Source organism: Tympanuchus pallidicinctus, unplaced genomic scaffold (genome assembly GCF_026119805.1).
Source record: "Tympanuchus pallidicinctus isolate F22 unplaced genomic scaffold, pur_lepc_1.0 scaffold8, whole genome shotgun sequence".
Classification (NCBI taxonomy): domain Eukaryota; kingdom Metazoa; phylum Chordata; class Aves; order Galliformes; family Phasianidae; genus Tympanuchus; species Tympanuchus pallidicinctus.
This window is the reverse complement of record NW_026294802.1, coordinates 9,972,977-9,997,550: the sequence shown is the minus strand read 5'-3', so window position 1 is coordinate 9,997,550 and position 24,574 is coordinate 9,972,977. Positions and strand designations below refer to the sequence as shown.

At 38.6% G+C, this 24,574-nt stretch overlaps 1 protein-coding gene across 3 annotated transcripts in view; it reads right to left on the bottom strand.

Annotated features, from left to right (window-relative positions):
* Positions 1-228: 228 nt before the first annotated feature.
* Positions 229-24,574, bottom strand: part of TXNRD1 (thioredoxin reductase 1) — a 28,101-nt gene continuing 3,755 nt past the window's right edge. For all 3 annotated transcript variants that reach the window (XM_052668780.1, XM_052668781.1, XM_052668782.1), the window contains 13 exons: positions 24,114-24,236; positions 20,510-20,582; positions 20,282-20,401; positions 19,330-19,472; positions 19,110-19,225; positions 16,897-17,122; positions 14,707-14,799; positions 12,899-12,975; positions 11,204-11,360; positions 8,611-8,718; positions 7,483-7,578; positions 5,833-5,967; positions 229-2,458 (listed from right to left, as the gene is read on the bottom strand). In XM_052668780.1, the coding sequence (XP_052524740.1) occupies positions 2,396-2,458; positions 5,833-5,967; positions 7,483-7,578; positions 8,611-8,718; positions 11,204-11,360; positions 12,899-12,975; positions 14,707-14,799; positions 16,897-17,122; positions 19,110-19,225; positions 19,330-19,472; positions 20,282-20,401; positions 20,510-20,582; positions 24,114-24,200 (1,494 nt within the window). In that variant the 5' untranslated portion in view covers positions 24,201-24,236 and the 3' untranslated portion in view covers positions 229-2,395. The remainder of the gene's footprint in view (positions 2,459-5,832; positions 5,968-7,482; positions 7,579-8,610; positions 8,719-11,203; positions 11,361-12,898; positions 12,976-14,706; positions 14,800-16,896; positions 17,123-19,109; positions 19,226-19,329; positions 19,473-20,281; positions 20,402-20,509; positions 20,583-24,113; positions 24,237-24,574) is intronic.

Below are 24,574 nucleotides of genomic sequence, written 5' to 3'. Positions count from 1 at the left end.
TTTCTTTCTGGGATCTTCTTTCCATTACACAGTGACCTCAATGCACCACCAAAGGAAAAATTTGCTTGGAGACACCTCAAGTCACCTCATCCCAACCTCATCACTGTAGGAATACGGTGGAACAGGAACCCCACAGCAAGACAAGCAACTTGGTCAAACCCAAGAGGACATCACTGCATTGTCTGCCTCGCATTACGCTGCATGGCAGAAGTGCACTTCTCATTGTGCTGGTATTGCCTCATAGTCCTTTATTTAACCATAAAAACCTCAGAGTTTCAATTTAAATTAAAAAGTATGAACAAAAACTTTTTGAATTATCAGTCACTGCATAATAACACATTACCCCAGTGACACGGCTCTTGACAAAGAACATGTGGTACATGTGGGTGCAGTATTGCAAAGTCATGCTCATACATGTCTTTACTCCCTACACACCAGGATCTGACATTCTTACAGACATGTATAAAAATTAATGCTATCCATGTGCTTTGAAGTGAAGAACTAAATTGTGAAACAGCTCAGGAACCCAGACCTCTGTTTTTTCAAAAGCTATATGCACACAGCAAACACTGGTAGAGTTGGTCCCAATTTATTCCTTCTTTTTAATTATGTTCTTCTGATATATTTAGCTCACAAAAAACCCCCACACATGGAATAGCCCCATATCCTGTTTTCAGAGAAATATCTACCTGCAGAATTCAAAAGGCTGAAAGAAATCACAACTTTATCAAGGTGCCCTCTTCTGGCCTATTAAAAAAGCTATTGTGCCATCACCTGCTTTCTTTGCCTGGAAGTCATCAAAATGAGAACCTGTTTGTGCAAACATTCAATCTATTTAATAAACTGGCCAGAGAAAGAACACCACAAACTGTCCTTTTGATACATACAGAACTCACTTTAAAATCCTTCAGTTATGACTTTATAAAAATAACTTAAAGCAGTATTCTAGTAAGAAAACCATGAGTTTGTTACTGGCTAGAAACATAGGCAACGAGGTGTCTTGCCTGGAGGGATTTTCACACCACAGTGAACTCCAAAGAACCATGTAATGAAAGTAACCTGAACATTCCTGCTAAAACAGAGAGAATGAAAAACCAGATCAAAAAGCACAGACATTTCCATTACAAAGAGGGTTTTACCTCTTTCTGATAAATATGTATGCAGTTTATCTGGCAGAGGAGGAACACTCAAGAAAGTAACCTTGCTCGTTATTTTTCATAGAAATCCTGTTTCAAAAGTATTGATTTCTTAATCAAATACATTACAAAACATTCATAGAACTAAATATATCTTGTAGGCCTTGTCTACATAGAAGAATTTTCACTATTTTTTTTCAGAGATTGAGTGGGTGGTGGTTTGCTTTTCTCTTTTTTTTTTGTTGCTTGGTTTTGACTCGATCACCCCATCAGTGTGAAGGAAGCCTCAGTATCACTGCATGCAAAGCGGCCAGTTCAGACCTGAAAGCATAGATATGCCACTGCACACCTGAAGAGGAAGAATTTATCCAAACTGAATAAAGCTGTGCCATGCTTTTGAGATATAATTCAATCCAAATTGGAATTCTGTCAGTTTCAAACTGGATTATTTATAATCATGTAAATTGCAAGATAAAGCTATAGAGGTCACTTCTGTGTTATGTGCAAGGTTGTTACTATCAGAAAAAAAAAAACGAAAAAAAAAAAAAAAACAAACCCAAAACTTTCTGTATAACAAGGCCTTAATAGAAACTATTTTCTTTCTCATTAGTAATATTTCCAGAAATAAGTATCTCTTAAATAAACAGTCATAGCAGTCTGTTTGGAAGCAAAGAGTCATTATCGTAGACAGCACTATTTTTTTCTTTCCAGTGATACCTCCTTCCTCATAACCAAACACGCAGAGAATATCCCCAGTGTTGGCATGCAGAAGTCACTGGTAAAAATGCATGCTCATAAGGAGAATTTGCAACTGCAGTGTTATAATTCAGTACACAGACGTCTGAACTTGTGGTGACATTCTTGAGTTAGGATGGATGGTCCTTTGTTCAAGTAGCAAACTACAGAGGAAAAAAAAATAAAGTTGTTGTTCAGCTGTGCCAGCAGTTCTTCCATCACTGCCCACCAGACAACGCAGGGTTCAGGCTGTGATTTCATGAAAGCACATATGAAGTGCCCTGCTAAGCATCAGCTGGATTGTCAATGTGCCCATTGCATTGTTGATTGCCAGTTGATCACCGCTGGTGGCTAAGTCCCATTCTGTTCTTCTCCTTGGGACTGTGGAGTGCTCTCTCTGAAACATAAACGTTTCTGCAGTCATCTGATGATGACTTCTTCCAAAATCTTTCTTCTGAGTTGTGCAAGTCAGCCATAGCGATGAAAGTCAGTCTCTGGCAATAACAGGAATGGGGTCTTTAACCTCAGCAACCAGACTGAAGTGTACTTTCCCCAGAACGCTTGGTGATGGCCAGAGTGGTAAATACCTTGATGGAAAGAAAAAAAAGACAACATTTAGTATGGCCAGAATGAATCTTCTCTTCTAGAAGATTAACATAGGCATAATGTTTAAAACCACAGCCATTTCTTGTAATAAAATAACAATGAACGACGTGCACCTAAAATCCTTGCTACTAAACAGCACACACACAAATACCCTTTGTTCTCCACATTTGCCTTATGCCAGTGAAGCAAGTCTCATTGCTTTACAGCCCCTTGTCTTCCTGCTGCTAAGTTTCACAGTAGAAAAGGGCTCAGCAATAATACTCTCCAGTTTGTACACCTACTAAATGTCTTTATTTCCCAAAGCTGACTTCTTTGTTGGCAAATCAAAGCTAACCTAAGGCTATAGCATTTGAAGAGAGCATAAGTTCTGCCTCTGTATCTTTCCAGATATTACGGAAATGTGGAGCTGATTGCTGATGTAGGTATTATGTTTGTGTTTTGTACTCCCTGGATCATAGCTAAGAAACACCTTGTAAATCTAGTTTGATAAAGTAAAATATTTAGTGCTTTCAAGTCACATTAAAGAAAACAACATGTTCAAAAGTAATTATTGTAAAAACTAAATGGCGTCAAAATTGAAAAGGAAACATTCTACAAAACTGTTTAAGATTAGAACTTTACTATGCAAACAATTGCATTGTTTTGGGTAGATGCGTTAGAGAAAGGAAAAAAGGGAAACAAGATCCACTTTCATCTCAATGATTCAAAGTTGCAATAACTAGCTATCATTGAAGCCTTCTCTCTGGAAGAATAACTTAGCACAGAGTAAAGAATATACATATTTCTTTTATGCAAATAACACTGAAGTATCTGAAGATAACAAGTTGAAGGAGGAAAGATTTAGGTTGGATGTTAGGGGGAAGTTCTTCACAAGGAGAGTGGTTAGGCCCTGGAACGGGCTGCCCAGGGAGGTTGTGGATGCCCCGTCCTTGGACGTGTTCAAGGCCAGGTTGGACGGGGTCCTGGGCAACCTGATCTGAATGTGGATGTTTGGTGGCCCTGCTAGGCAGGGGGGTTGGAACTACATGATCCTTGAGGTCCCTTCCAACCCGGGTGATTCTGTGATAACAGGTATCAGAAAGCTCTACAGTCTTGCAAGTAGAAGCTCTGGTGCATTAAGTCTGCCAGAGCCCATCAGAAAACATTAATAAATGATATACCTCAGCTTTCTACAAGGGTAAGAACATTATGCATAAATCAGGAAGATAAATGCATGTCTGATGTATATGGCGAAAGAACAGAAATAGATTTAAACCATGGTGCATGGCTTGAGATGGGGTTTCTAACTCTTAGTTCTGATCCACAGATTGACAATGTATGGGTACCTTCATTTGTTGTTACTTGACTTGAAAGGCAAAAAACAGAGAGTGCAAATTGATCTATTTTGTTTCTGGCTCAGCTGCAAGCTCTGTGTCTGCTAGCCAGCTCCAGTGGCTGCAGGGACCCTCAGCTCCCCAGCTCCAGTAAGCCAGCTGAGAGTCATTCAGTAATCATTGGAAATGTAAGTTTTTGACAGAACATACCATTTATGCAAGTGAAGACAACTCTGTAGATCCCATAACTGGAAAACAGTCATTAGCAAACTCACAGAATTGTCCCTGTTTTCAGAAGACACTTTCTTCATCACAGATGCTCAGTACATGCCTGTATTTCAAGCTGTGCAGTACAGTGCAAGGTGAGAGGTAACTCTGTAAGGCCTAGGATTTACCAATCTGTGTTTGCAGTTATTTGTACTTTGCCTTACAAGAAATTTTATTCAGAATTGGGCTTTCTGCTGAACAAAATGCTGCTCAAATAAGGGAAGTGAAATCTGGTTCTAATTTGTAAACAGTGAGAAATGGAATCCTCAGTCTAATAGCCTTTTTCAAGCTGAGTAATACTGTATTTCACATGAGGCTCTTTGAGCAGACAGTACTAATGCCAGCAAAGATGTCAGCATTTGATCCTGCAACACTGTGCCTTTACTGCTCAGATCAGACTTCATTTTCTTTAGCCTTTTTATAGATGTATGATAAACAGAATGCTGTTATCCATTACCCCCTTCAGCCAGATATGCACAGTTCTGACAAATTCCCAACAAACTTAAAGCATGCTTTTCTTAATCAAAGAGTATCATCTTGCATTTCGATTTTTGTTTACTGCATCAGAGATTAAATTAAGTAACAGGCATAAAAAAGCCTTCTGAAGATGGGCACTAAAAATGATCACTGTTCCCTGGAGCTTTTAAATAGTGTATTTCTCCTAAGCCAATTTCTTCCTTCCCCACTCAAACAAATATGATTATCTGAAATTACCTCCCTAAATTATACCTAATCATCATTCTATTCAGTTTCAGCTTTAGCAGCTCAGATGTCCAGAATAAATTATGACTATAATCTTCTCTTCACACTGCATATGCTAATATCCTACTCAAGTTCACAGGTTTGAATGCCTCACTCAAAGTTCCCCCTCTACAAGGCCCCTGATAAGAACGCAGTGCCTCTCTTCAAGGGCTTCCAAGAACACCAATAGATGATATCACAGGGGGAAAAAAAGAATCTGTACTGCAGATGCTTTGGAGATGATTCAGATTGCTTGCAGTCAGAATTAAAGGTGCTTGTATTATATTGCTTATATCACAAGAGAATTGGACTTGTTTTCTACAGATCTGTACCTCAATGCCCTCTCTTACACTCTGTAGCTAAAATATGCAGGTAAAACCAAATTCTGTACAATGACCTACAAAGGCCGTATGCAGTTACCTGAGATTGTCAACTAAAATAAGAGGTCCTAAAACTACTAAAATCAGTGCAGTATCACTGATTTACATGGGTGAGGAGCTGTGCCCCACCCAACAGAGAAAATTCAGTTATTCATTGAAGAGAAACAGCCAAACACAAAAAGTGGGTACTTCACTTCAAGAATGAAGTGCCACAGGGCAAAGCAGAGATCTTCAAAAGAACAGAACTGAACAGAAAAACTGCCATGCAGCTGGTCCCCCCATTCCACAATAGCAGTTTGTGAGCCTAGTTTCAGTATACATATCCAGAAAAATTAACTCTGACAACCATCTCAGTGGAAACAGGATTTGAAGCCTTCAAAAACGGATGAGTGGGACGAAGATTCATTACTCCCCAGCAGAGGGAGCACTGGGTTAGGGGAGACGATAAATATTTCATAAACAGAAAAAAAAAAAAAGACACATTAAACCTAAATGTGATATTTATAAATGTTAAAACAGATTGTTTCCTGTCCTATTTTCCCTTCTACCTTCCTTAAATTCTGACTTCTTGAGTTAAATTGTTATTCAGGTTTCTAACACCTTATTCCAGAACGTTACCAAAACCAGGATACAAAGGTGCCTTCATATACAAACCTCTGCACAGACTGGATGAATTCCTATGGTGCTGTCCAGCTGTTCTTTGGTCAATCCACATTTCATAGCTGCTGCAAAGCCTTGCGTGACTTCTCCAGCATTTGGACCGAGGACATGGAAACCAATTACTCTCTCCTAAATAACAAAGACCATCAAATGCAAGCAGAGTTATCTCCTTTTTCTGAATTTCTGCTGAGTTTTCTTACTCAGAGTACTTAATTTCATCAGTTTACAAAAGATACCACAAATCAACGAAGCCACACAAACATGAGCTACCCTAATCATTATCTTCAACAGAAGGGACAGTGGGAAAAATGTTGTCTACTCTCTGAGAAGAATAAGATTACATCAAGAACCTGCTTCCCCTTCAACTGTAAAATATGCCAAACTGTGCACATATTCTTACTGAACATTCAAAGGAACAAGCTGTGCTGACTTGACTCGCTTTTCTTAAAGAAAGTTTCCCCCAGCAAAAGCTAACTGCTGTGAACTTTGGTGATTTCAGGGCATTAATTGGATTTTATTGAGCACTGACCTAGCCCAGCTGGGAACTGAAGTTATCTGCTCCTCCTGCTAAGAATCACATATGAGGGAGTGTGGATACTCAGAACAACAAAAGATTACTTTTTTTTGACTTTCAGTAAGCCTGAGGACAGAGTATCAATACAAACAATATACAAATACAAACAATAAGAGCTATAATTAGGGAATAACAAAATTTGAATTATCCTCATTCTTCCCTTAAAAAAAAAAAACTATATATACATACATGTATGTATATATACATACATATATATATATATATATATATATATATATATATGTATGTATGTATGTATGTATGTAAAAATAAAACCACAAAAATTAAGTGGAGATAACTAGTTTGTACCATAAATTCAAATATCTCCTGAACAAAATTTTCATCCAGGATAACTTTCAACTCCATCTCCAGATGGAGTTTCTGTTTTTCAGAACAAGAAACAGAAACAATTAATGAAACAGTTTAAATCACCATTAAGTCTTCCTATTTTCTTGGAGTAGGAACATACGCATGGGTATTAAAATAGCATCCACCCCAGTACAAACTCCTCCAGTAAAAGGAGATGAGCAAAACCAGACAGGTTTGCAGACTTTACAAAATTATGACGTAATGCTTAGGAAAACTCCAGAAAGATCAGTTTGTAGGTGCTGATAAAAGAAAACAGGTAAAATAGATCCAAAACTTTATTAGGGCTAATATATTTATAATATTAGCTTATTATTGCAATCAGAATTTGGTTTATGTTTTAGCAGGTGCTGAATGTTTTCTTAACCAGAAAGTTTTACTTTCGTCCTACAATAATCCTAGCGTAGCACTTTAAATGATATTTGTGTAGGCAAATACAATAATTCTTGAAATGGAAGCATCTCAAGTGTTCTGTAGACACATGTGGATTTGCAGAGTTCACAAGATGTGATGCATTCTGAGTGACCTCAATTTCAGAGAGAAGAATCTCCCATAAAAGGAAATCCCAGTCTGGGGAAGGGAGAATAAGATGCCACTGATACGACTTCTAATACAATAATATTACCAGTTTACAGCTGTGGTATTAACAGTCCCCATGATGAACAAACAATTTCTGCTTTCCTTGGAAGGAAAGATACACTTACATTATCTTGAATATTGCAAATGATCTTTGCATAGCATTTGTTGTTGTCTCTGGATGGTACAGTCCATTCCAGTGGCCAGAAATGACTGTGGTACACCTGGAAACACAACAAAGATTAAAAAGAAGTTCCCTAATTACACAGCAGAGAGCACGATCTTCCAAAAGCTGCCAGTTTGCCTTAAATTTACACTGTCTGCCACCAAAGGGAGCACCTTACTACTGACTGCCATTGCAGCAGACTTTGGAGGGCAAAGCACTTTTGGAAATCGTTCATGTAAAAACTTTCAACAACTGAGATGCAGTGTGTGAATGAACCATTTCCTAGCAGCTCCTCATTAGCAGTCAGCCATGTACACAGAATTTGGAAAACATGAACTCAGGGTGAGAGTCCTTCCCCAGTACCCCCCATCCAGTATCACTGGACAGATGATTTATTGCCTTACTAGGCTACTCATCCACCTGGATAGGATACATCTCACAAAATAACAAGAGTGTTTTGAGGCAGTTCTACCCCAAAATCCTGTTTTAACTTGAACTCCACTCATATGCTTATTTCCCCAAATAATGCTCTTCAAGTGATCTTCACAGGGCGTAAACGAAGTTCAGATTATTGTCTGACTCCCTTTTCTTAAGCTTTTTGCAACGTGGTCTCTTTGGCATATTGTAAGAACAGCTTGATGCACTAGTTTCTAATTTCATTCAACAGCAATGCCAGTGAATGAAAAGGGATTACTCAAGTGAGTAAAATACCTGCTTAGATACTCAACCACGGACAGTGACGTCACAACACTGGGAACATAAAGTCAAAACCAAGAAAGCAAGAAAGTCTCTTCTTTGGCATTAACTTTGTACTAAGCTTTGATTCACCCTGAAGCACTTGCAGAATTTATTTTTTTTTCCTTTGAAGACAAATATGCCAGCTATGAGCTCTATGTGCCAAAGACAGAGCATATTTGGAACCAGAACTATCTGAACTGGGAACTTTCTAACATCCTCGGGAACTGCTAAGACAGAAGTACACCTCCTTCTGCCCTTACATCAGAACACAGAATGCTGTTTGAATCAACTCTTACATTATTTCAAATTACAAATTGGGAACTTAGAATCCAAACGAAACTAAAGCATTTACCTCAATGTTTTCTTCCCCAAACTTCTGTATTGCATTCTCTTCAGAATACCCACATGCTCCATACTCTAAAGGAGTGAACACCGTGGTGGGAACATTCACATAGTCACACTGTGTGGTATTCAGAATAAAATAAAAAACATACAATGTTAGTAATAAAAACAACATTTTGGGTAAAAATTCAGCTGTTTGAAAGACAGGAAGAAAACCTGGATTATTATTCTACCCTAAAAGTTGTTTTTAATTATTGTTTTAAATCACGCTGTCCCCCACTCAGAAGTCTGCGTTGTCCCCTACTTGGAAGTGCTAACCAGACCATGAACAGGAAATCTGTTTAAAGCCATACTGACACTGATATGCATAGATTAAGAAGTAAGAGAATATTAAGTGTCCTGCTTTAAAGCATATCAGATCACAGGTGACACTGGAAATAAAAAGCAAACTGTTCAGCTGCTTCCACAAAACACTCTTTTTAACAGATGATGATACAAAGACGTTCACCATCCAATAACTATCATCTTCTTCTTCAGTCACAACCTAGATGTCAAAGAACCAAAGTCATGAACTACAAACATTTGAATGGACAGCAAGAACTAAAGCTTTGCCTCAACACATACTATGAGTCAAATCACCCTGACTTCATGGGAGCTTTAGAGTGTTCTCTGTTCAGAATGGTTCTCCCAACTTACCATGTTAAGGAAGATGCTGTATTTGTATAGACATCTACCTATGTATGCATTTTTAGGTGCATCACTAGGTGCAAATTTATATTGCAAATTCTACCATTTACACAGAATCACACACAGAGTGGCTGAGCTTAGAAGGGTCCTCCAGAAATGATCTAGTCCAAATCCCTGCTCAGAGCATAAGCAGCTACAGCTTGCTGTGTCTACTTGCTTTGGAATATCTCTAAGTATCCAGATTCTGCAGCCTCACTGGGCAAACTCCTTAGATCTGACGACCCCCACAGCAAAAAAAGTTTTTTCTTATGCATAAGTGGAATTTTCCTGTGTTTCAGTTTGTTCCTATTGCCTCTTGTCCTTGCACTTTATACCACTGAAAGGAGTCTGGCTCCATCTACAAGTCTCTCTACCATCAAGTACCTACACATACTTACAAAGCCTCCCAAGCGATACTATACAGAGGGTACAAAAAGCTCCAGCTATCCAGGTGCAAGGTCCTGCACCTGGGTCGGGGCAATCCTAAGCACAAATACAGGTTGGGTGGAGAATGGCTTGAAAACAGCCCTGAGGAGAAGGATTTGGGAATGCCAGTTGATGAAAGACTCAACATGAGCCGGCAACGTGCACCTGCAGCCCAGAAGGCCAACTGTACCCCGGGTTGGATCAAGAGAAGCATGACCAGTACGTAGGTCAAGGAAGGGAATTCTGCATCGCTATTCTGCTCTTGTGAGACCCCACCTGGAGTCCAGTTCTGGAGCCCCCAACACAAGGGCTTTGACCTGTTGGAGCAGGTCCAGAGGAGGGCCATGAAGATGATCAGAGTGCTGGAGCACCTCCCCAAAAGGAACAGGCTGACAGAGCGGGGGCTCTTCAGCCTACGGAAGAGAAGGCTCAGGGAGGGACCGTATAGTGGCTATCCAGTACCTAAAGAGGGCCTACAGGAAAGCTGGGGAGGGACTTTTTGTAAGGGCATGCAGCAACAGGACAAGGGGAAATGGCTTTAATCTGGAAGAGGGTAGATGTAATCTAGATATCTGTAAGAAATTCTTTGTTGGGAGGGTGGTGAGACACTGGAACAGGTTGCCCGGTGAGGCTGTGGATGCCCTCTCGCTGGAAGCATTCAAGGCCAGGCTGCGTGGTGCTTTAAGCAACCTGGCCTAGAGGGAGGTGCCCGTGCCTATAGCTGGAGGCTGGAACTAGGTATGTTAACAGTTTCTTCTAACCCAGGATTCCACCTAAGTAGGTATTCATTTACTGGATTAATTCAAAGTGATGACGCCTTCTTTAGTAGCACAACTATCTCACAGGGCGTGAAAATCTTTATCTGGCATAAAATGTAAATTAAGACGTATGTGTAATATTGCAGTAAGAGAAAATTCTGGCTCCAGCTACAGTTTTCTTAAACACTGCCTGACTGATGTAATAACATCAGCCACAATGATTCAGGATTCTGCTACTCTGATACCTGTCAACCTTAAATAAACAACTCATTCAAGCTCTAAATCTGTCTGATAACAGAACCTGATATATGGTTATGAGGGAGACACAAACATCCACGTAAATGGAGCTTCAATAACATTTCTTAAAAGGCATTCTCCTTTCCTCCTATTTACACATTACATATAAGGTATAAATAAGTACTCATGTTACTCCTATTTGGACTAACATAATTTGATGGAAATATACTACTGCACTAACATGAGATGTAAACACTTTTTTCATAGACTCAGCTTCCTGCATTGACTTATTGGCAGGTTTGATCTTTATGTTCGTACTCAATTTGTAGCAGAACTATGTATGACATAGAAAACAAAAGGAAAAAAATACTAGAGCAAATAACACTGAAAATTCAGAGCATCACATCTGCTTAGAAGTAGAGCAATGACAAAGTGTTGTAGCAGTTGGTTACTTACCTTGATGGTCGACCCAGCGTAGAGCCTTCGAACTAACAGTCTTCCTGCCTGGATTGCCACTGGTGTGAGTTCCAGCCTGTCCTGCAGTATATCTCCAATAGCATAAATATATGGCACGTTTGTTTGCTCCATGTCATCGACAGGTATTTTTCCTGTTCTACAGTTTGCATTAACAAGAACAAAAGATGTAAGTATTCTGCTGTGAAGACTCTAGTAGTAAATAATATTGCAAGAGCAGAGCCCTCTAGCTTTTAAAAAGAAGCACATATTTGAAATATGAGGGAAAGAAGTCATATTCACAATCCTATAATCGTGAGCAAGAAGGTAAACTGCAAATTCTGGTCTCCCTCAAAATTACAGAAATGTACACACCGGGTAAGGAGGTAGCCCAGGAACTTGTGATTCACCTTATGAATCAGTTCTTCAGTGAGACATAACTGCTTTCCTCAACACACACACACACACACACACACACACACACCACTATCAGCTGAACTGCATGCTGGCAACCTTGAAGAATGACAGGAAGAGACATTTTCCCACTCAAGCTACAGGGCAAAGGAATTTCTCCACCTCTGAAATTCCAGGTCAGCGGATGAATTATTTTCTAGACACTTAAACTTCAGAATTCTTTGCAGAGACAAGTCAAGTTGTTGTACACCCTACATAAGGGACAGCCAGCAAGCTTTTTAGCATTAAATGTACTGGGCTAATGGAAGTATTAAATTATTAATGTTTCCTACTCCATTAATGAGATAGTGTAGTAATCACTGCAGGAAACACATCCAGTAGGTAAACCAATCAGGCACAGAAACAATCAAACAACTGATTGAAGGACCGGTTGTGATTTTTATATTAAAAACAACTTTATTTAGAAAAAGACTCTTTGTTACTCCATCACTCTTAGTAATAAATGTCTGAGTGTCTAATAAAGTTGTGTACTGCTCTCCAAGACAGCACAGGTCTGGCAAATTTTAGTAGACCAAAATTTTCACTTTAGAGCAATTAACACCTCTTCAGCAACATCAGTCAGTGCACTCATATATAAGCTGCCCTCTGCACTACTCTCCCACAGATAACCAAGTCAAGTTCGTGGTCCTGCATCTTTTAATTAAAAGAGAACACAGCCCAGGTCCTTCAGATCTAGAAGATGTCTTAAAGTTACCAATAGCGAAAATGCTGCCCCACAGCTCCACTCCCGAGTGCATCAGTCTCACTACATTAAACCTGAAATTCTCTGCAGGAGTTGGCAGCTGCTGTAAGTCAGGGAATAAACTTCTCCAAATGCTAAAACACATCGCTAACTCTTGTTGAGAGTTTAAGAGTGCTTCTTTGGCCTTATATTAAGAAAATAAACGTATAGTAAACAAATGGCAGATCCTAGAAGGCCCAGTCACTGGAAGAAGCTGAGAGACTGGCTTGTGAACACAGACAGAATGCAACAGACACCTCTGAACTCAACATTTAGGAACTGAGATTTCAGTAAAAAAAAAAAAAAAAAAGAAAAAAAAGAAAAAAAACCAACACTTAGTACTAGGTAGAAAATGCAGATATCTGCCACACTGTCTCCTATGCAAATGCACGCAAACAGGAAACAATTTTTTCCTCAAAGCATTTGAAAATGGATACACTGCTGTCACCGCACTAGTCAATAACTCAAGTTCAGCAGTCTGTGATGGAGACATTTCTCCTTACTTTTCATTGATTTTCACTCCAACTTTGTCCAAACCAATTTTTCTTGTACATGCATCTCTTCCAATTGCCAGCAACACCTGCAAAACAGAAATGCACACATTACTGATTTCCTAAAACTTCTGCTTGTTGCTATCTATTATTTTCATTATATACTAAAGATCAGCAGCTAAGGCTCAGTAACATGAATATGAATACATTTGTTACTCATCATACATTCACTGAGCTCAGGACAGGCCATTCCATCACTGCAACCTACTGACATCACATTTCAGCTTTGGGATTAAATACAGCCAAATACCTTGGAGTTTGGAGAAATGCACAAAGAGCACTCTAAACAAATGTGTTACTTGATTTCCTTGCATTTTCATACAGAATTGTCACATCATATTTCTACTAGAACAAGTGACATCAAAATGCTCTTCAAAGAAAGGGTTCTTTAAGAAGGAAGTTCAAATGCTTAGGCAAATAGGAAGACAGTAAAGCCATTGTTGTTTTTAGCAATATGTATAATTCACTTACACAGGTTCTCAACCAAGTCTGTGCCAAAGAATACCTGTTGAATATTATCTGTCTGAACATTTGTTCAGAATGCTAGACAGACCGTTCTGAGTTCTTGTGAAGACCAACAAACTTGGCTACCTTAACAAGCAAAACAAATTCTAGTGTTTACTATTGCACAGAAAAATGCTGCATGCTTTGCAGTCTTGAACAGCTGGCCAGGTAACTACACAATGACAACAGAACTGTGATGTAGGAGTCCAAGATCTGCTACAACTCTTTTAAACGACCAAACTGGGTAAACGTTCAGAGCTGAAGGTCTTCAGATTACACACAACTCATAGCTTCTAGAATGAGTGACAGCATGTCAGTGAAAGATATAGCAGCAATAAGAAATCGGAAGTAAAGAGGACACTGCTTTGCAAAGTAAAAAAAAAAAAAACAAAAACAAAACAACTTTCAGTACCACAGAGCAGGAAAAATAATAAAACATCTATGAACCAATACTGTTATTATTGTTTAGCTTTCTCATAATATCAGCACTCAGAGACACTGACGCATATCCTTGTTATGGAATGAACTGATGCAGTATATAAGCAGATGAAGTCACTGGCACAGTGTATTTGCAGTCTAAAATCCCAACTTGACAAATCCTGATTTTTATACAGTCCATGTGTTCTCACAAGTCTACAATTCTTTTTTTGTTTGTTTGTTTTTGGCTTTTAGCATCAAGGCCTAAGAAAATGAGTGGCGTGAGAGAGAGGTCATGGAAACATTCCATCAAACTTGAATACGTCTGCACCATAATTTTGCTGCTTTAAGTGTGTATTAAAATTCCTTGCCTGACTTGCCATGGGGCATTAGTTGTTTTTCTGAAGATGCTGCATCAACAACAGATCTTCAGAAGACATGACACCGGTTTGTTCAGCTCTTGTAAGGACAACTGCTTTATGTTAACTCCAAAAGAGCATGCTTCAGCTGCTGTGACAGCGATTGAAAATCATTACCTACAGTTTATGACAAATATTTCCCTGGGAAAAAAATCCTTCATCTGTTTCCACACTATCAAGCTCTTCCAAACCCTGAGCTAAAAAACAGGTTTCAAAAGCACACAAGTGATTCAGAAGGCACTCATGCTCCTGGATTCTTAGACTTTTCTCACATTAACTAGATGCTGACTGTATGCAACTAGCATATTGTAATAATTAAAATTACTTTTTAATAAAACTAACATAAAGACATAAAGATCTCAAATCTTAACATTAAATAAAAATTATTCCAAGTTCTTTGCATATTTAGACAGGACTCACAGTATTGTATTCCTCTTCAATTACTTGGTCATCCTTTGTGGACTTGGCTGTAACTTTCAGTCTTCCAGGAGTTCCTTCTTCAATCTGTTCAACCTATAACATTCAGGGAGAAAATAAAATAAAAAAATACAAGGATTAGCTTCAAATCAAAATATGTAAATAAATGTATATTTGTCTTCAATATCTTACGATTGAAAGTGAGCGTTTAACCATGACCTAAAGTTCAAACATATGTTCTAAAGATATTTTCATCATTCTCTAGATTTATGATTGTTACTTACATATTCAAACATTTTGTTTCATCTCTGTGGATTTACTATTTTAATGAACATAATAAGGACATGTTTCTGTTTATACATATGCAACTCCTACATACTAAAAAAAAAAAAAAAAGACTGATGCCACTGGCTCTTTCTTCCAAAGTAAATAATCAATCAAACAGTGAATGAAATTTGGAACTACATATGTGGGTTCTCTTTTGCCCTACTTAGTGTTCACTGAACTATGAGGAAGGAACCATACATCTTCAACTACAGCCCTTCGTTTACCTTTTCAGGAACAGCAAGGTTCTCAGTTGCTTTCTATGGCTTGCTGTAGACTGGATGTGTAAGTATAAAACGTAATGACCATTCTGAGAAAAGTTTAGTGTTTGCACCAAAGGGCAAAAAAGAATACTTCTGAACAACTGCCCTCGTTCCAATTTTATATTAAATATTTGGAGACATAAAAAGCAAAATTTCTGATTACAATTCCTCCCCCCATCCTTTATTTTCTTTTATTTAAAAAACCCTCAAACCTTCTGTGCCATCCCACCAACTTTAAAGGATCTCTCTATTGAACTGCTCCTATTCAAAGGTAGCATCATTAATAATAATTTTCTGTCCTGAAATGTCCCACTGAAAACATCTTAATAAGCACAACATGCACAAGTTCAAAAACAATGTTTGAAAGAAATGAGATGACCTGATAAAAAGATATTTGGCAATTTAAGTTTAAGGTTATTCTTAGCTAGAAACGGGGCCACATATTTTATTCACACAGAAATCAAAGACATGTAGTAAAGGAACAGCATATAACACAGACTGTTTTATGACTAGAGTAATGGACTCTATAGAGCGCATCTGGCTGGAGGAGACCATTGTAATTTACCTGAAATGACCTTCTGCTTGTAACACCAATTTCTTCCTTCCCTTTCCCCCCCAAAAACTTTACAAAAAGCTAAATCTGAAAAAATTAAAAACTAGCTAATCATCCTTGACCCTCTATGGGTCAGATCTATAGAGAGGAAACTGGCAAGAGCATTTCCTAAACTACTCTTGATAACTGTGGACTAAAAAACAAACAAACAACAAAACCAGTCTTCACTCTACTTCATGCTTTCATTCCTAAAGCATTAAACTCAGTGACACGGTAGCTTAACACCAAGCAGCAAACTGCTTAATACATTACTGCCTAATTCATAATAATTAAACACTAATCATCATGAAAAAGCATTAAGAAAAATACAGTTAGGACCCTCTGAAGCCTGTGAAGCCATCAGAAAAGCTCCAGAGCTTAACTAATCTACTTTACAACTTGAATTTGCTTATATATACACACACCTAACTAATTGCATGAGTATCCCTATGGAATTCAAAGAAAATTAGGCATGTATCTAAGGCCTCTGCCACATAAAGGATAGAGATGGGTATTTCAGACCTTTCTGTATAGCCCACTGATCCTGAGCATTGTAAGCAGTATTTGTTGGCTGAGAATTTGAGAACTGACAATGAAAAAAGTAGAATTACTTGTGATGCAGTAGCCATGATCTTACAAGGAACATCTTCTTATGTACCAGCCTGCAAGAAGTCTCACAGACTTCAGGAGAGCTGCTGGAATTTAAGCATATGTAGCATTTGCAGGATCAAGAGGAGCAGACATAACATTGTTAATGTAACATATACTAACCCATCTAATTCTCATAAAAACAACAAATTCTGGAATCTCAGACAATTCCAATACTAAGGCCAAACAGTACTTTTAAAATTACATAAGATTCATGAAATCAATCTATTTCAAACAATTAAAAAATAACCTGTGGTATTGATCCTACGTTGCAAATTCAAGTTATTTATATAAAATATGCGTAACTTAAAACACTGTGATAGGTATAATGCAATCAACTGTAGTCTTATAGTACTTTGAGCTTACCTTGATTGGAACAAATTCTCTAATAAATTTGATTCCATGCTCTTCCATATATTCACCAATTTTGTTTGCCATATCCTGGTCAAATCCTCTTAGAAGAATGGATCTCACCATTACAGTGACATCTAATCCAAGACCTACAAGAAATCCTGCACATTCCAAGGCAACATAGGAAGCTCCAACGACCAGGGTTTTCCCTGGACAATAAGGCAGCGAGAAAAGATCATCACTGTAAAAGGGGAGAAATAACAACAGCTAATTATTAGAAAAAACAGGAGAATACATTTCACATTTGTCTATATTGCTTTGTAAGAATTGGACTTAATCCTTTTCATAATCACTGACAATAACAAAACAAAAATTATTCTTGGAAATTCGGTTAGAATATATAATCAGTACGTGGCAAATTAAAAAGCTCTAATGAGAAACACGCAAAAGAACAGCATGAAATACTCCGAAACATCACAAAAATCCTGTGTGGTTGTTATTTCTTTCTTAAAGCAGAAACTTATTACAGTTTCTTACAAAATGGATATTTTTACTGAATCACACATTTTGCTGCAAAATTTACTTCCTGGTAGCTAAATAGAAGAGGAAGGGGTTCAGCACATAGACATACATATCTTTAACTTCTTTGAAGTTTTCTCCTTTTGCTAATGCATCATACATGGTGACTAATACATATAGACAATAACATGAATTAATGCAAACCACAGAAATAGAGATACAAGTACAAAGTTATGGAAAACATTTCTTTGCCTGTTTTCCATTTGCTTAAAATTCATCAACACATGTCACTTCTGCTACACTTTGGAGTTAGACTACAAAACCAGGGCTGCCCAGGGAAGCAGAGACTCAGGGAGGTGTCATGCTTGCTCAGCAGGGACTCAGGCAGAGTTTGGTAATGAAATTCTCCAAAGATTTACACCTTAAAAAGTGTCTCTCTTTCAGCCAACAACTGCAAAGGCTAAACAAGGTGATCTCTGCAAATGCTGTAAGAGAATAAATTTGACTGTATAATGAAAAAGGCTACATTATAGTTTACAACCCCTGAAGAACCCAGTTAAGATTGCACAGATAGCTTCAGTTTGATAGTCTCTGATGTTATGACCCTCAAAATGTTGTTATTTTAAAGCACTACTTCATAGGCTTCATAATCTATTACCTTTAATTTCACAACTACTTTGTAGAAGGGAAACAGGCAACATGATATTTTGGTTTGACAAAATTACCAGTTATTTATTTCATTGCTAAAGGCGTGGGAGCCTGGAACTCCAACCCATGTTTCTACAATGAGAAATTTTTAGAAATTAGTCTGTATGAAAACACACTTCATCTGTATGTAACTTCTCCTCCCAACTATCCTTTTTGTGTGTCTGTGTGTGTAAACTGTGCTAAAATTGTTTGGCTTTAGCACTTCAGACATTTGAGGTTCTAGCAACGGTTAAATTTGCTTCACTAGGTAGCTAGGGAAAAATTGGGTCAAGCTTCAACACTTCCAAAATGCACGATGACAGATACATTTCAACCAGCTTCACAACATCATAGAATCATAGAACCATTAGGGATGGAAAAGACCTCTAAGATCATACAGTCCAACAGCCAACTCAACTCTACCATGCCCAATGACCACATCCCTCAGTGCCACATCCACACAGCTCTGAAATGCCTCCAGTGACAGTGACTCCACCACCTCCCTGGGCAGCCTGTACCACTGCAGCACCGCTCTCTTTGAGAAGAAATACTTCCTAGTATCCAATCTGAGCTTCAGCTATCAGCTGCCTCAGCACTCCCTCTTTTCTTGATACGCAGGGGGTTCTCCTCCAAACAGGCTGTGCTCTTTATTGTGAACAAATGTCTGTACATGAACTGAAAAACCTTAAGGAATTAGGAAAAAGAACATGTAACTGTAACGGGGGCACAGCTGATAAATTCATTTTGTGACAGACATTTATGGTATTTTCAGTTACTGCCATTATGAGCTGGAAACAGAACAATTCTAGTCAACCACCCACAATTCAGCAGGGCCCACCAGACACTAACATTCTCACCACCTTAACATCTGTTTATAGCTATTTTCTTGCTTACTTTCCTCTAAAAAAGTTACATTGGAAAAACAACACCAAGCAAGCAGCCCTGTTTATGCTTCACTACTGTCCCTTAGAAGTTTAGTATTTACACACAGTGAATATCTTCATATTCTTCACTGTTTTTACCTGCTAATGCAGTATTCCTTGTCTCCAGGGATACCCAGGTAGCGTGGCCTTTCACCAGTGGCAATGAGAAATTTCTCAGCTGTGTACAGTTTTTCAACTCCTCTTTTATTTGTTGCCTGAGAACAAAGCAATTGTCCAAACTGAGTATTTACAGTCCTACCAGGGGAAAAAATTATTCTTGAAAGCACTACAAGACCCAGCAACCATGGCTATGCAGTACCTTCACTGTGTGTGGCCCAACAAATTCTCCATATGCATTCTCATACGTGACTTTCTTCTCTCTCAGAGCTACCCGATAGCCCCAATTCAGTGAGCCAATGTAATTCTGAACAGATTCTGTCATAGTCATCCAGTTGTGTTTGACTGTTGGAAACAAAACAGATGTTCCTCTTTCAGAATGTTAACCCTTCTTTTTTGTAGCCAGCCCTACATTCCTAGACAGACTATTTTTCACAACCTAGTCACCTTTGTCTTATTCCTATTTTACTCTAGGGTCACTCAAATGAAATTCAAAAGAACTATATTAGCACAGACAACACAAGAAATCACCATGAAGCAGATATCTTTAAAAGAAACTAACCTGAGTGTTCTTTATGCCAACCATCTGAGATATTTTCCCCCTCATATTAGTGCAGTCGCAGCCTTTGAAATACAGAACATTTGGACTTCACACTTTATCAATAGTTTCCCAATGACACATACTAAGCAGGTACACTGTTCAACAAATGAACCCTAATTAAATCCCAATCTTACAATCATGTATATTAGAGCTAATAGAAAGTAAAATTCAGTTTCTGATGTTGTAGAAATGGAGAAAATCTTGTATGCAATTATTAGCAAGTTTCTGTTTCTAATGAAGAACAATCTGGGGCAATCTCTTAGATGCTGTGTTACATTCAGAAACGTAGTAGTATCTTACTGCTTTTATGCACACAGCACTCTTCTCAAACATTTACATGATGGGAAGATGTTAAAACCAGATCAAATGCTGCAAAGCAAGAAGCTATGAAGAGCACTTAAGTTTACACCTAGACTCTGTGAAGTTGCCTCACATCATTAAAGTTAGCATGTGCTTAAGTGCAACAAGCACTTCATTCTGCAAAGTACCTCAGTATTTCCAGCACAAATGATAAAACTACAATAAAAAAAAAAAAAATTTTTTTCTTCTGTACCTTCTTCTGTAAACTCCCATCCAAATTTGTGTGAATCTTGCAAGGCTTGTCCCAGTAAAGCTGCCTGATGCATCAATTTTTTTGGTATACAGCCCACATTTACACATGTTCCTCCAAGACCTGAGAGAAAGAAACAGAATGTGTTTTTCACACGTTGGTATGGTTGACCCCAAAGGACAGTCAGTCTCTTAGTAAACTGTAAAAAGTTTACAATGAATAAACATTTACCCCATGAATTTCCCAGAGGCGTAGGTGTTACAAAATCTAGGACCATCACCTTCTTTTCATACTTGGCAGCCTCCTGCAAAACAAGTTAAATAAGACACATATCTAAATATTAGAAGTTAAATTTAGAGTAGATGATAACACCATTGCTAAAGAGCTTTGTGACTTTTAATTAAGCAGTAATGAATGATTTGCAAGGAATGGCCAGGCAGTCATTAATCTTCAGAATTAGTCTGTGCAGTCAGTAGAAAAAAAAAAAAAAAAGATGAAGGGAAAAAACAGTCATTTGCCCTGCTGAACAAGAGCATGGCACCAGTTGATAAAAATCTCTGGGAGTCAAACCCCTCCTTCCCTCCTTCATCCTGTCATTTTGTTTATAATGTTTATAATAATATATAATGTTTATAATAATTTGCCCAATGTGACATTTACTTGTAATATATTTAACAAATTGTTCATTAATCCCGTCTTCCCTTCATAGATGGTTCCTCAAATATTTATTTGAAACCACATCACACAATGACACAAGCAGTCATGTGGCCAAGCATTACCGCTTGTCCAGTCTTTTTCTTTGTGGTAGAAAGGAGGACTCAATTTTGAGTACAATCTTCAGACTAGACAACACGTGGTAAATTGACTTGACTGTCAGGATGTGCAAGTGTCATCCATTCTAGAAAAGCAATGATTTGATTTATGATAATTCCCCTGAGAAATTTAATTAGCAAGTCAACAGGCAACGTGTGTACACGATACTGAGAACTGGAATTTCCGTACTGACTACGTTATTCCCTCTGTGTTTTCTAAGGGGAAGGCAAAAATCACTGGAAATGACTGGAGGCAGAGAAGAACACTTAACTAAATGCTACGGAGCTGAGACACAACAGATTCCCCCACCAGATGCAGCAAAACAGCTTTGATATGTTGAGTAACCACAACAGCGCTGCATCACATGATGAACTCTCAGACTCATAACAGCAGCTGTAGGCACAGAGTATTACTCTAGGGCTTTGGGTTTGGTTTAGGAGGAGTCTGGACAGCCTTCAGCATTATGCTACTGGTAATACTTGTTAATCCAAACAGTTGACAATCAAAATTAAAATTTTAAATGCATCTTATTCCATGCAAAATACAAAACATATTTCAAATAACATAGGTTTAGATGACTTAGGAAAATATTAATGTACTGGATTTTTGCTTCCTATTAAAGATCAAGGCTGGCCAAGAGGCTAGTTTCTACACACTAGCAACACTTTGAGAAAGTTCCTCTGAAAAGCACTTAAGAACTGAGATGTATTATTACTGCTTCCTTCTAATGACAGCTCTTATACACAATTTGAAAGAACATTACTAGTGTCAGCTGATTAACCAGAATGCACAGATTCCCAAGCTCAGCTGTGTGCTAACAGGTCCGTATTGCCACCTGAGCAGAGGTCACAAGCAGATATAACTAATTCTGCACAGTGATATGCCCACAGTAATAAAACCTGCCCTGTAGGTTTTCTGGCCTTAGTAGATTTAGTGCTGCATGACCTTCATGGCCAGATTAGATGGGGCCCTGGGCAACCTGGTCCAGTATTAAATGTGGAGGTTGGTGGACCTGCCTGTGGCAGGGGGGTTGGAGATTCATTATCCTTTAGGTCCCTTCCAACCTGGGCCATTCTGTGATTCTATGACACAACAACAGTTCACTACCAATGGTGGCAGTTTTGGTCTGGGTCTGCTCGCTCAGACTGGCAGCATTTACACTCACCGTGGAGACAAGCCTCCAAAATACCAAATATTGAGCACCATTTGGACAAAAAAAGGAAGACATTCTGTCATAGTTTGTGGTCTGTTAGCCATGTTCTACATCATAACATCATGTAGCAAACTGGGAGTTGAAGAGTTAATGCTGTGGTTCTGTGGATTGTTGATAGTTCCGGGTACGTGGTTCTCAGAAGAGAAGAGTAAACTACAGCTTCCAGAAGACCACATTACTCAGTTTCCCATTCAGAGGAAAAGAAGAAATTGACTGGGAGTCACAAGATTGTTCCTTTTTTGCCCGCTTTGGCTCTGTGTGCTCCCTGGCCATCTCGCCTGCAGCACTAGAGTAAGACCTTTCGTTTTCAGACATTCACTCTCTCATTTATTTATTAGCTTCAATTCCAATTATATTGTATTACATTATATTATCTCACATTCCACTATCATTTTTAGTAAATTAGTTTTTTCTTAGCTTATGGCCTGTTGTTTTCTCCCTCATCTAAGCCCATCTTCCTACCTTTTCCCTACTCCCTTGAGTTGAAGGAACAAGGCCATTCATTTTTCTAGACACACATTTTCAGCCCCAGAGCTGAGAAATGATGCAATAAACATCATACAGCTTCGCAAGCTAGAATATGCATACAGCAAAACAAAGCAGCTTCCTTATGGAAATTTCAACAGATGGCATTTCATTACTCCAAGTCTGTTCTGTACTACTCCAAGTTCTCCTTTACTCTTCTTACTATTTTGTCTTGAACATTCCTGTCCCCTAAAAACTACTTTCTACTTTTCTTTCCAGGTTCTCAGAATTTTCACAGAACTTATCTTTCATCCTCAGCCATGACAACAGCGATCCTATTGATGAGGGAGTAGCAAACTACCAAAATAAATTATGGACAGGCGCTGCACGTTACAACCCACCACTCAGCTGTGTGCTTTCTCATTGTAAAGTTATCCACCTCCTATTTTCTAAAATCATTCCCTTTCATTAATGGGGATGCAAGGAACAAGCTGCACTGTATTGAAAGCTATACCATGATGTTTTCGTATTTTTCTGCTTCAAATATATGGAAAAGCAGACTATATTACAAAAATTACAGAACTGTATGGATTGGAAGGAAACTCTTGAAATTGTTGAACCCAAGGCCCTGCTAAAGCAGGTTCCTTAAAGTAGGTCACACAGGAAAGTGCCCAGAAAGGTGTCTGCAGGGGAGACACTACAACCTTTCTGGGCAGCCTGTTCCAGTGTTTCATCACTCTCACAGTACAGTTCATCCTTTTATTTGTATGGGATTCCTATCTTCCAGTTTTTGTCCTTGTTCTATTGCTGCATGCCACCAAGAAGAGCCCATCCCTTGACTTGACTCCCATGCTTTAGATAAACAGCAATAAGATCCCCTCTCAGTCTTCTCAAGACTGAAGAGTTGCAGTTTCCTTCCATGGAAGATGCTCCAAACCCCTGCTCACCTTTATAGCCATCTACTTGACCCTTTCTAGAAGATCCCTGTCATTTTTGAGTTGAAGAGCCCAGAACTGGACACACAATTCTCAATATTCTGGCCTCAGCAGGGCAGAATAGAGGAAGAGGACCACCTCCCTCAATATGCTGGTAATGCTTCTTCTTGATGCACCCTAATATGCCATTAGCTTTCTTGACCACAGTAGTTCAGTGTATGGCATGCATAATACATACAAATATGGGTAAGATAAGAGCACCTTTAACCTAGAACTAAATTCAACAGAAGTCCAGCTGAACAGACAGAAATGTTACGGCCTTACAGTGTTAAGACATATCCAGAACCGAGTTACTGAAGATGTCACCCACTCACAAGGAAAGCACAAATCTACATTTTCTCTCTCATACCTTGGCAGCAGCCAGACCGCCTGAGCCTCCACCGATGACAATGAGGTCATAGTCGTAGGAATGGGACTCTGCTGTATTCCCATTCATTTCCAGCAGTTCCTGAGGCTTGTCTTCTTTATGGGTCTGAACAGTGAAAATAAAAAGGATTAGGGAACACCAAAAAATTACTTATGGTGTTCAAAAACAAGTATTTTCCTTATTGTGATAAGGAAATGTAAGTGCGCTTGGATTTTCTCAGTTCTGCTTTTAATTAGCTTTTTAAAATCTTGTCATCTTAACCCATCCTTGGATATCTCAGTACAGCTGAGCTATGAACTTCTTTGTTCTTTGGCGACCCAAGTTTCTTTACAGAGCTTACTTTTCCACATCACCACAACTACAGTGCCTCCTCAAACTGCAGACTCCAGGATGAGGTACATACCTGCTGACACAGGCATCTCATTAACTTACTTCATTCTTTT